The 12,431-nt window shown below is 40.1% G+C and overlaps 1 protein-coding gene across 3 annotated transcripts; it reads right to left on the bottom strand.

Annotated features, from left to right (window-relative positions):
• Positions 1 to 6,035: 6,035 nt before the first annotated feature.
• Positions 6,036 to 12,265, bottom strand: thnsl1 (threonine synthase like 1). 3 transcript variants are annotated; one of them, XM_015038263.1, is made up of 3 exons: positions 12,153 to 12,265; positions 8,728 to 10,134; positions 6,036 to 7,611 (listed from the first exon to the last, which is right to left on the bottom strand). In XM_015038263.1, the coding sequence occupies exons 2-3, from the start codon at positions 10,099 to 10,101 to the stop codon at positions 6,808 to 6,810; spliced, it is 2,178 nt and encodes a 725-aa protein (XP_014893749.1). In that variant the 5' UTR covers positions 10,102 to 10,134; positions 12,153 to 12,265; the 3' UTR covers positions 6,036 to 6,807. The 3 variants fall into 3 exon arrangements, with proteins under 3 accessions (XP_014893749.1, XP_014893743.1, XP_014893759.1); XM_015038257.1 differs by lacking the exon at positions 12,153 to 12,265 and adding an exon at positions 11,751 to 11,837; XM_015038273.1 differs by lacking the exon at positions 12,153 to 12,265 and adding an exon at positions 11,682 to 11,739.
• Between the last annotated feature and the right edge of the window lie 166 nt (positions 12,266 to 12,431).

Genomic DNA, 12,431 nt, shown 5'->3' with positions numbered 1-12,431 from the left:
CCGTGTGGCGCTGCCCATGCCTCCCTCAAGTTTCACCCATTGTTCTCTGCCATGCTGCAGCTAGCACAGCCAGTCATGAATGCTAATGCTAGTTAGCATAGCCAGCGATATCGGCGGATAAACTGTTTTCTCCAACGTAAGTTGTATCTCGGCCATTAGTACATTTAGCAGCGAGTACACAAGGTTGATTGACAGCACTAAGACCCTACAGGCAGATGACTGTAGGTTTAAATTGATGTTTGTAAGAAGTACTACGAACAATGGCTACGTTAAAGGGTAAACCCAACTGTAATCGCCCGTTTTGTGTAAAACATTAAATATTATCAACCTGAAAATGAATTTCTTGTTCCAAAAAAAGCAAAAAGCTACCCTTAGGAGTCTCTTTAAACCTTACCATCTGCTTTCTTCAACCAAGTTAATTACTTTTGAAGGTCTAACCCAATCAAGAATGAAACAAAAACTAAAAAGGGAAACACAAACAAAAGAGGAAACAGAATAAAGTTCAACAAACTGATCCAACTGATTTAGAGTATATAGATTCAAAGTCCTGCTGAACACCGATCTCTGATCTCCAATATCTACCAAGGAACATTGAGTTTTAATTTCCCCAACACATTCAGGTTTGCAGTGTCTCCTCCCATGTTGCTGTGCCAAATAAACCATCAGGTGCACAAACCATTTTTATATGGAGAGCAACCCAAACGACTCCTGGTTGTGCTAATCTAAACAGCAGAATTGGGAGTCATGATGAAGTATTATAAATGTTATTTTTAAGATTTTAACATCAGATTTGGCGTGGGAATCCGTCATAACTAGCCTTGCCGTTATTTAACGCCTGTCAATCAGCTGTCATTCTCAGCCGAGGCGACACTCGTGTCTTATTTCACACAGATCTATCTAGGTCATTTCTTTTATTATTCTATGACTGATGGATGCATTCCAGCTCTTTTATCACAGGGAGAAAATCTGACTGATAGTAGCCAGAAGCTTGATGAAGACATTGGGTTAATGTATTTTCTTTTAACATCCTTCAGTTATTCTGCTCACCTTTAACTGAGTCATTGTCTAGCACTATGTAAGGTCTAATTAAAGATACTTACTAATAAACTGGCACTTTTGGTGTTGCTTAGCCATGAGTTTGCATCAAAATGTAAATGAGTTCAATCCCAACACCAACAGTTATCATTTTCAGGTTGAACGCTCCTTCTGACACCTTCCTCATCCCCTCCTGTTTCTTTTTTCCTACTTTTCAGAGACATGCTAGGTGTAAATTAGTGTTGAGGCTAATTGGCTGCAAAAGAGAACAGGATGTTGAGAATTACTGGATGACACTTCTATGTCTTTAAAGTATTTTAATATTTAATATCTTTATGTCTCATCCATCTATCTATCTATCCATCTATCTATCTATCTATCTATCTATCTATCTATATTCATTCGTCTAGCTAAGCAGCTAGATATCTGTTAGCTTGACAGATATTTGTTAAGCTAACTACCTAGGTTATCTGGTTAGCTAACTATCTACCAACCTAAACAGTTGCCTATTCGCTCTCTATCTGTCTAAAATTAGTTTGGCTTACAACCTAATCATTTGTTAGCTATCTAGATAGATGATCATGTGCTTAGTTTAGTGGCTACCTAGCTAGCAAGCTAGCCGCTTCTTTAGCTAATGATCTAGCTACTTAACATTTATGCTAAGAATCTATGTGGCAAGTAAGCCAATTTTGGAGTTCTTGTTTTAAGCTAGCTAGCTAGGTAATTAACTGGTTAGAGATAACAACCTATTCAGTTGCTTGTTCACTATCTACCTAGGTGAAATTTGTTTGGCTGACTAGCATTTTTACAATCTAAATGCCAGTCTAGACAGATGAGTTATTTATCATCTAGCTATGAAGCTACTAACCTGCAAGCTAGCTAGTTATTTGCTTAGCTAATGTAGCTACTCAAAGGTTTAGTTCAGGATATTTTTTTTTTTCATTTTTTGTCCTGTATTCATTTTTTTTAAGGAAATACTTGATATGTTTTAAATCAATCAACATGGAGAGGTACAATGTACCTGTGTAGCTTGTGCTGCGTTCAATTTGCACCCAAGTCAGACTTCCCACTCGGAAAGTTTGGCAACTCCGACTACCCACAGTTGGGATGTCGAGATGGCAGCTCACAACTTTAGCAGTAAACTCTTACTCTTATTACTAATATTAATTCTTTAAGGGTTTTTTTTCCACATGCAATCACTCAAACCAGTGGGTTTTGTAGTGTGAATCTCTACGATTATCCTAGTTAATGGTGTTAGCCAGTTTAGGTATCGACAGTGGAAGGATGGACTGTTATTGGGTCGAACCATAACCCACCGGGTTTTCAACAGGTTCATTTCCTCCTCTCTCTTTCCCTTTTCCTTCCCCTCTGAAAACGCAGCTTCCATTATGCCAAAAGTTCACATTAAGAAGACGGGGAAAGGCTGGTACCTGCAATTATCCCTGCTCAGTCAGCCGTGGGTCACTAGATGCTGAGCAACAGCTGGCTCGCTCTTTACCATCACTACTCACACGTGCATACACACTCATGCACCTGCGCACTCCCACCCTCCTCTTCCTCCAGACTGTTAACTACCGATTCCTCACACTCACCTGCCAAGCAGCTTGATTAATAAGGGCAATGTTCACGGTGAAGCAAACAGCAGATACAGAGTGGAGATGAGGGGAAGCAAGTGCTAAAAGCGGCTACAAGGAGGGCTACAATGTGTGACCATGTACTATGTAATATATTCATGTGTAGCCAAAGCACGGAAGAATTAATACTCACAAGTGCAGGAATTAAATCTGTTATTTAAACTTTAGCAGTCAGGAAAATAGAACAGAGAAAAATCTTGTTTTCTTCACTGCAGCGACTTAAAAAGGCAGCTTTCCAGTTCACAGGACATGCTAGCAAAGAGATTTACCAAATATGGCTCGGCTTTCCATCTATTTACACAACCACAGCCATAGTCCAGCAGATGCATGAAACTTCAAGATTCCCTACTGAAAGCTACTGTCATCAAATAATACAGGCTCATTGGCTTTAGTCCAGTTTTGTGTTAAAGCTGCAGTATGCATGTTTTTAAAATATTTGTTAAACTGTCACCATTTCATGATAGTTTATGGGACAGATAATCTCCTCCACATCCTGCCTGAGCTAGTAGAAAAAATGCTCTGCTCCAGACCAAAAATAGCCAATCAGAGCCAGGAGGCGGGTCTTATCGCTGTCAATCAACCTCCTGTATTTGATTCTAAATGTGGCAATGGTGAAGAAATGACTTACAGCTACAGGAAAATTGTTTATGTCCCATCATCAGTGAACATGCTAACTAGCGTTAGCATTCACAACAGGCTATGCTAGGTGATTTATAGCACTAAGCCCTGCCTCCAGGCTATGATTGTTTTTAATTAGCACTGGGAGAAGGCAGAGAAGCTCGATTTTTTTTCCTAAGCGATTTAAAATCTGTGCAAATATATTTTTTAATAAAAGTTACATACTGACAGTCATAACTTGAATTTTTCAATCTATTTGAATAAATAGCAGCCAAATACAAACACAAAGCCAGTTTTGATCAAAATTCCCTCAAAATGCCCTCAGTTATGTTTGAATGCAGGATCTTTACCAGTCCAGCCAAGATGAGAGCTCAAACATCAGACAACAAAACATTGGTGATTCAGGTGCCACTTGCTAAAAGACAATTAACCAACAATTAGTGGAGCTGCGTGTAGAAATTAAAACATTTTACTCTTATGACATGAGCACTCAAATCATCAAACTTTGTGTATCAATTCAATTTGGTTCAAATAAATCATTAAAAGCATCAAATCAATGAGATTCATGGCCATGATGATGTAAAACTTTAAGGTACAATTTTAGGTTTGATGGATGTTGCAGGAACCAGTTGCTGGTCTCCATTAGTTCTGCTGAAGTCTGAACTTTCCAGAAGGAATTTTATTGGTTGCAAAATTCCTGCACAGACCTTTGTACTGAACAAAAATTAAGTAACAGTTTTCCTGGGAATGACATAAGTTTCTCAAGAAAGGCAAAACATTTTTTACACATTTCTTCTAAGAACTAAGAGCTGACCAAATTTCTGGAACAACCCAATTTGCCCCAGCAGGTACGGAAATTCAAAGCAACATCAAATCTACGTCCAAATTGTACGATTCATTTATGACTTTCTAGGAATGATTTAAAGGCAGTGAAACTTTAAAACATCAATAAAGATCCCATAAAAATGGCTACAAGGGAACTGCTTGTTTTTTGGTGCTATATCACCATATCCTGTTACAACATTTTACTTTATTGGCATTATAAGACACCTTCCTTATCAGTGAAGAAGAAATTCAATGTTCCAGAAATGCTGAACTGCTCTTAACATTTTTATTGTTTTTGAGATGATAGACATACCAATAAAGATAAATTGTTTGGTAAAGAGCACGATAATTACATGATCTCAGCAAGTTTTATAGATAATAACTGAGTCCAGAAATTAATTTCATTGACACAGAATTATAATTACAGATTTAAATATACATAAAGCCCATCACTCTGACTTATAGAAATAATTCAATAATTATTTGAAGAATCTTCCGCCAATCTGATAAAACACTGGGAGAAACCTTGACTTATGTCTGTATCACTATTTCTAAACAGGAACATTCTGTGTTTATATTTCTAAGTGATCTCTGGGCTGCTCTGGGTCCGATCCCTCACCTAGGACCTGTTTGCCCCGGTAAACCCGACCGGGTCTCCACCACGATAAGGTGGCAGCCCACGGAGAGGAAAAAACAAATCCAGAAACAGTTCCCTTCTCTGAGCTGATCTGGAGAGAGGCCAGAAGGTGGCGCTCTGGTGTTTCTAACTAAAGTTTTCTCAGTTATTTTTCTTTCTAGATGCTACATTTGGTCTGGCGTTCTGATTGGCTGTGGTTCCTTCCTGGAGGAGGCAATCAGCTGACATGATGCTGCCATCATCTGACTGTCATCCGTCTCCTGCTGTTAACGTTTCACTTCCATGAACATGGAAAGTTCTCCTGGCCAGCTGACCCGTTGTTGTGTCTCCGCTCCGTTTTCTCTCAGCTCCAGTCAGTCATGGCTGCTGGTACTGATCCCGGTTCTGGTTCTGTTGGAGGTTTCCTCCTGGTAGAGGGGAGTTCTTCCTCCCCACTGTCATAACATGCATGTTCTGTATGAGGGATTGCTGTGAAGTCAATGACTCTACACAAGCGATTTGCCGTCGCCCCCTGCTGGTCAGGAGGAGTGAATGCAAAAAGTAATGACTCCATATAATCTGCTGGGTTTTATTTGGTACAAACTTTATAAACTATTTCATAATTAACTGAACCTAATGAATTTATCATTTGGATCAACAGTAATCTGACTAAATTGAAATGACTTTTTGTAAAATACCTTGACAACAACATTGTGAATTAACGTTATAAGCTTTGAACGTTTTGGTGTCTACTTTTGGGGTTTTGAACTTTCTTATATTAGTTGTTGGGGTTTTTGTTTGGGTTTTTTATAATGTTCATTGGTGGGGCTCATTTGTTAGTTTGAAAGTTAAATTTTATATATTGCCAATTCACAACAAATGTCATCTCAGTGCACTTTAAAGTAATTTTAGTTCAATCACATGTAGTCCAATTGTTGGTACAAAAAGCTCAGCTGCTTATTAAAGTAGCTTATAAAGAACTAAATAAACTTTATTTACTGGTCAGAATCCAGAGCTGTCATTCAGAGTTGTCATCATTACCAACTTCAACTGTGATCGCTACAGAAACATTGACGCTCAGCCTTCAGCGAAACCACCAGTCAGATCCACGTTTCTGTCAAAAAATTCATCTAGTTTCAACCATATTTATTATCTTTCAAGTCCCTTACTTAACTATGAACCATTTACTTAAAGAAAGTTGTAAAATTACAAAATAAAAATGGAATTTTCCTCCACTTTTCAATTTTCTCTCTGTTTTGAAAAAAAAATCAACTTAAGATAGCAGTAAAGCTGAACTGATAACGTGGTGGCATAAAACAACACAATGTGTTTTATTATACAAGACAACAGCTCAGTGTGGCAACTTCCTGTCAGCTGGACTGTTGCATCATGTCATCTGTTAGCATAGCAGTTGCTCAATTCATTGAACAATACAGAACACAAGCAAGCAAAGAGCTTATTATATTTTTATACCATCACAAACCACAAACAGTGTTAAAATTTACATTTTCTGTCTGTAACTGATGTCATATTTTCCACATTACACTAAAACAATACTGTTGGGTTTAATTCTCTTTCATGCTCAGTCTTTAATGTAAGACAGTTCAGGACGCCCCCTTGTGGATGTAAATAATCCCTTCACTCCTTTCAGAGCCTGAGATTTATTGCTGCTGTTTTTCAGAGAAGAAAAACACATGGGAAACATTTAAACCCATTATATTACATCTGTCATGTAACAGAAACATATTTTCTGATTGCTGGTTAAACAGCGGATAAACGGTTTTCCTGTAACGGTAAGTTGTTTCTCTGTCATTAGCACAGTTAGCAACATATTCACAAGCTTGACTAACAGCGCTAAGCCCCTCCTCCTGGCTCTGACCGGTTGTTTTTGGTCGGGAACGAAGCATTTCTTCAGACTACATTCGTAGCTCAGGGAGGAGGTTGAAGAGTTAAACCTTTTCACAGATTATCCGTCTCATGTTAAACTGTCAGGACATGGCGGCAGTTTTAACATATGTGGAACAAATAGATTCTTTATAAAAGTTACACGCTGCAGCTTTAAGGTAAAGCTGGGAGTATCTATGCCACTTTGAGGAAGGAGTCCTGCATCATGCTCTCCACCTCCTCCACCAGAACGCTGTAATCTGCCTGAAGAGCTCTGCGTCCGCTCCCGCCTCTCTGCCTCAGGCGTCTCATCATCTCTCCGTGTGCTGCCGGTTCGGACGCGGCCGCTCCCAGCTGCTCCAGCTGCTCCACGGGATCCGGAGGAACATTCTGGATCCGAAGAGCTTTGAACACGGCGGGAGCAAACTTCCCGTAGTGCGCAGTGGAGCAGAGCACCGTGGGGCACGATCCATCCTGCAGCCGATCGGCCACCACTTTCGCCACGGCGGTGTGCGTATCCATCAGGTATCCCGTCTGAATGTGGAGCTCCTGGATGGCGGCCAAGCAGTCCTCCTCAGAGCACCAGCCGGCCTGCACCTCCTGCTGCATCCTGCCGAGGAGACCCTCAGGAAGCTGGAAGCGTTTCTGCGCGTCTAAGTGAGTGAAGAGGTCGTCGACCAGGCAGCTGTTTCCTCCTGAGACGTGGTGGATGAACCTCTCCAGGTTGGAGGACTTCAAGATGTCTATGGCGGGGGAGTGGGAGAGCAGCAGGGGGCGACCCTGGAGGTCGTACTGGCCTGTGGAGAGGAAGTCCGACACGACTCGGTTGTGGTTGGACGCACAGATGACTTTTCTTATCGGGATGCCCATTTGCTTGGCGTACAACGCTGACATGGCATTACCGAAGTTCCCAGTAGGAATACAAACATCCAGAGGATCTCCAAAGTTAATCACACCGTCTCTGCACAGATCCAAATAGCAGGAAGAGTGATAAACAACCTGGAAGAGGAAAACAAACCATTAGTGTCAAAGTTTTTTCTCATAGTGGACCAAAATATCACTTTTAAAAACTTAAATCACCAAAAACGTTGTGATTTTTTTCTACCTACTCAACAACAAACTAATCATTAACTACTTTAAAGGGGCAGGGTCATGTATTTTCCAGGCACATTGTGTCATTTTATACATGAATCAAGCAACTATGTTAACTTAAGTTAATATAAAAAATTATAAATATATATAAAATATGACTGAGGGGAAATTTGACTTCATAATTTAGAAAAATTGGGTCTCTGTCTTTTTAAGAAACTCCTGCTCTTTCTAAAATGTTGCCTTGAGGAAACTATCACAATATTTCAGGGATACTGGTACTGAAAATAAAGATACTTTAGCAGACTGCTACTTCAGCTAACAGCTACTGGAAATAAAGTAGCTGTTAATCTGCTAATCAGGCTAACTGCAAAATACTTAGGCAGTTAGCTTAAGTAATTTAGTACTTTAACTGCTACTAAAAATAAAGATACTTGGCTGAATGCTAATTTCGACTAGCTTTAGGGACTTAGGCTACTTGCTAGCGTAGGGCATTGTTGTTCTGTTTACTGTTATAGCAGAAAAAATATCACGATGATTTATCAGAACAATAATAAGCTAATTGATGATGTTATACCAACAGTAGTCTTAACTGCTACTACTTTCTGGACTTTCATGTGCTTATGCTAGTTGCTACTGAGGCTAATGCTACAATTAAAGAGATTTAGGCTACTTGCTACTTAGACTAAATGCTAACAGAACTAAAGATACTCAGGCTAGTGCTACTAGAAGTATATGTACTTTGGCTAACTGCTCAATGTAGCTGAGTATTGTTGAGAAAATACATTTAAAATAAGCTAGTTTTAAAATTTAACATGTCTTGATTCAAATGGCCTAAATTGTGGTTTTAAATCAGTAACTTATTCTGGCCTATTGACCTTTATTTTACTTGTAGTTACCCTTAACAGTATGTTTTGCTTTTCCGTACTCAACCCAACCATGAAAATAACAGAACCAAATTCAAGACTTTTCCAAACCCCCCAGGATCTTTGAGTCGTATTGAGCTTTTGGAGAAAGTTACCACACCTGAGGTAATAGCCGTGCCCAGTTGATGGAGTTGGCGGTGCTGAGGACGGTGCCGTACTCCACAGCGAGATGCCCGATCAGCCCCGACTCGCCAAACATCCTCTTGATGCTCTTCTGACAGAAGTCAAAGTCTGACAGGACGCTAACTGCTCTGGCGTTCCCTTCCCTGAAGCTCGTCATCTGCAGCTTCTGGACCTCACTCACTCCTTCTTCTGGGAAAAACACCAACACTCCTGTTCGGTGTCTGTCGGCGCCGCTCAGTCGGCTGAAGCCGCTCAGGACGGCGCTGCCTGTATCCCCGGACGTGGCGACCAGGATGAGGAAGTTACACATTGGTGGGAGGCAGTGGGCGAAGAGTTGGGGCATCAACTGCAAGGCGAGGTCTTTAAACGAGGCGGTTGGACCGTGGAAAAGCTCTTGGATGTATTGATTTTTAACAAGATGCTTCACAGGAGCAACTCTGTCACTGGAAAAATTGTCTCCATATGCCTTAAATACATTACTCCTGAGGTCCAGAGGAGAGACGTCCAGCGGGTGGATGCACTTTTCCAGCAAAACAGAAGCTCTCTCTGGGTATGACATGGAAATTAATCTGAGCCATTCGCCTTTAGGAACGTCTGGAAAGCCTTTCTTGGGAACATAAAGACCTCCATCTGCAGCCAGGCCCTCTATAACCACATCACTGAAATATGTTTTTCGATCGGGTGATTCTGAGCCGCCACTCCGGGTTGAAGCATAAGTCTCCTCATCGTGTTCCAGATATCTCTCCACTGCCTTCAAAACCTTCTCTGCCACTTCCTCCACTGTGTCTCCCATCCCACAAAACACCCTCACATCCAGCCATTTCTCATAGATCTGCTTCCTGTACAGCAAAATGTCTCTCATGGACACCCCGTCTTCTTGGCCCACTATCCGGTTAACCTCCATCCTGCCGAGTCTCTCCATGATGTCCCGGCTGTCCACGTCCAGGTAAACCACGACCCCGTTCTGCTTCAAGTGCTGCATAGCTTCGCCATGAAGGGGATTGGAGCCTGTCAGGGAAACGATGCACCCAGATGCAGAGAAATTGCTCAAAGTCCGGCCTTCCTCCTCCAGGAAACGTCTTCCTCCGAGCTCTGCTAACTTGGCTGCAACCGGCATCTTCCATGCCGGCTCTAAGACATCGTCATCGACGTCTAAGGCGGGCAGGCCCAGTTTGTTGGCCACAATTTTCCCAACTGTTGTCTTCCCTGCTCCGGGCGGACCCATCAGCAGAATGTTTTTGCCCCCTAGTGGGGTGGATTTTGTGGAAAACCATGACTTGGATGTGGGAAGTTGGCACAAACGGCATCTTGCGGTCCTTAAGGAAATCTGAATGGCGCTGAGTAATCCCATTCAGGAAAGAAGACGGAGCAGCTGCTTGTCCCTCTGCAAAGGAAACATGTTGGCTAATTATGACACAGATCAGAAGGGAAATGAAAATACATGAACATGCATGCAGACACAACACAAATATTTGCATTAGTATGTAAATATTAATGATCAACCATCAACCAGAAGAATGAGATTCTGTGCAAAAACTGTGGACTTTTTTTTTCTTATTAAAGGTTCTTATTCTTGAACAGGTTATCGTCTTTAGTTGATGCAGAACATTTTTTGTACCAAATCATTCTTTCATAATGAGATTTTAATCTGCTCCGTTCTGTCTATTTTGTGTGTCTTGTTACTTTAATTCCAAATAAGTTGCTGCTGGCCACAACCCAAACTCAACTTTTACACTCTCACATGAAAATGACTGCAAACAGATTATGCAACCGCACATCTTTGAAAAGCAGAAGTGGAGCCTCCTGCACAACCAACGTGGATGCAGCAAGTGGTTTCTAGATGGCAAGTCAGCAACAAAACACTTGTCTTTTCCAGCAGCCATTGTACAACACATAAAGAGCGATAAAACTAGCTGACCAAAGTGCTCGAGCTCAGCTGAAGTTGCTAGGTGATGGGGCTGGGCTATGCTGGGGTTGATAGGTGACGGGGCTGGGCTATGCTGGGGTTGCTAAGTGATGGGGCTGGGCTATGCTGGGGTTGCTAGGTAACGTGCAGTGCCCATGGAAAGTATTTAACAACCTGGAGGTTTCTGAAACAGCTAATTTTCCAGACACTAAAACATCTCGTTTTTTTTTTTTTGTTTCGGTTGGGGGGTTGTTTTTTTTTACCGCTTTGGCTGTTTTTAGAAGCAACTGAGCCACAAATGGAAGTTTAAAAATTTGTAAAATGTGAATTTTGAATAAAATCAATTTGAATGGAAGGCATAAGAAAGGGCCTTAGAGGAGCAATCATTGCCTTGTATCTTTACAAATAGTTTGATGTCCATCTTGTGGATGACTGGTAGCTGCTGCCCCAAGCTAAGCATGTGAAATGGAGCAATTAGATAAAAAAAAAACAGGGCGTTACATCTTAGACTGACTTTAAAGGTCTCAGTTAACATGATAAATGTTGAAGAAAGTACAATTAAAAAAAACATTTGGGAATGGTATCTGAAAAAAAAATAACAGAAAAGCTGAAAATTAATTACTTTTTGTTCATACCATCCAGGTTATCCAACAGTTAATCCATAAACACAGTTTTAAAGATATATATAATCCAATAAGGAGACTTTTTCAGTCTGATAAAAAAAAAATTAAACAGGTGTACTTAATAAATGCGTTCGGAAAAGTAAAAAATCCCGGCCATGTATTTGGATAAATAAATAAGTATATTGTGCATAAGAAGCACCGCATTTTTCTAATCAGTTTTTATAATATTGTGTTAAATGGTTTGTCTACAATAACAGAAGAAAACTGTCGATTTGAGAGGCTTCCTGCTCAGATAACTGACTGAAGTGGACTTCAGACTATATTATCAAAAGGTTATCAATGTTGTTTTAAACTGTTTCAATAGCCTCCACAAATTATACACCTTCTAAGGAAAACACTCACGTAAAACTGTTTTTCGCTCTTTTCCCAAGATAATGATTTATTTGCGAAACTATGTCTGTATTTTCTCACCGTTGTTAGTGTTCCTCTGTGAGCTACGGCCAGCCCATAGGGACAAAATTACTCCAAATCTGTTTGGATCTTTAAAAAAAAACCTGTATTATATGAAATCATTCCCAAATCGTTTGATATATTAGGTCAAACTACAAGTAAATCGTATAAATTTTGAAGGTTTAAAAGAATAAGAAAGCAGTTTCAGAAAAACTTAAATAAGCATGTTTGGTTGTCGCAATGTAGGAAAAAAATTGTTTTTAAGACAAAATCCCAGCATTATTAAAAATAAAAATATTTTAAAGAAAACATATTCAACAACAGAGATATTTAAAAACAACTATAACGGAATGAAGAAATACAAAATTTGAAGATGTTTAGATAGAAATATTAAAGTATAAATTCTAAATTAGAAGTAATTACCATGAAGAGAATGATGTTTTCTTATAAACAAAAATATGACTGAAAGCTCTAGTTATCACGGATTCTAAAATTAATAATCGGCAGTGACAACATTTGTATTTCTCCTGCGCAATCTTACAACAGTTTCGACAAGTCTAACCTCCACAATATGGCGGCATCATTGACGTGCAGAAGGGCTTGACATGTTACGTCAAACAGGAAGAATACTTGGCTGCTTTCAAGTTCACGTTAAAACCTCGGAATGTAGGGCTTTCGTAACAAAAGCGACAGCAGTTTGAC

The sequence above is a fragment of the Poecilia latipinna genome, unplaced genomic scaffold, assembly GCF_001443285.1.
Source record: "Poecilia latipinna isolate Pla-1442-1.1 unplaced genomic scaffold, P_latipinna-1.0 Scaffold26, whole genome shotgun sequence".
Lineage (NCBI taxonomy): Eukaryota > Metazoa > Chordata > Actinopteri > Cyprinodontiformes > Poeciliidae > Poecilia > Poecilia latipinna.
The sequence above is the reverse complement of the archived record's forward strand: the minus strand, read 5'-3'. Positions and strand labels throughout refer to the sequence as shown.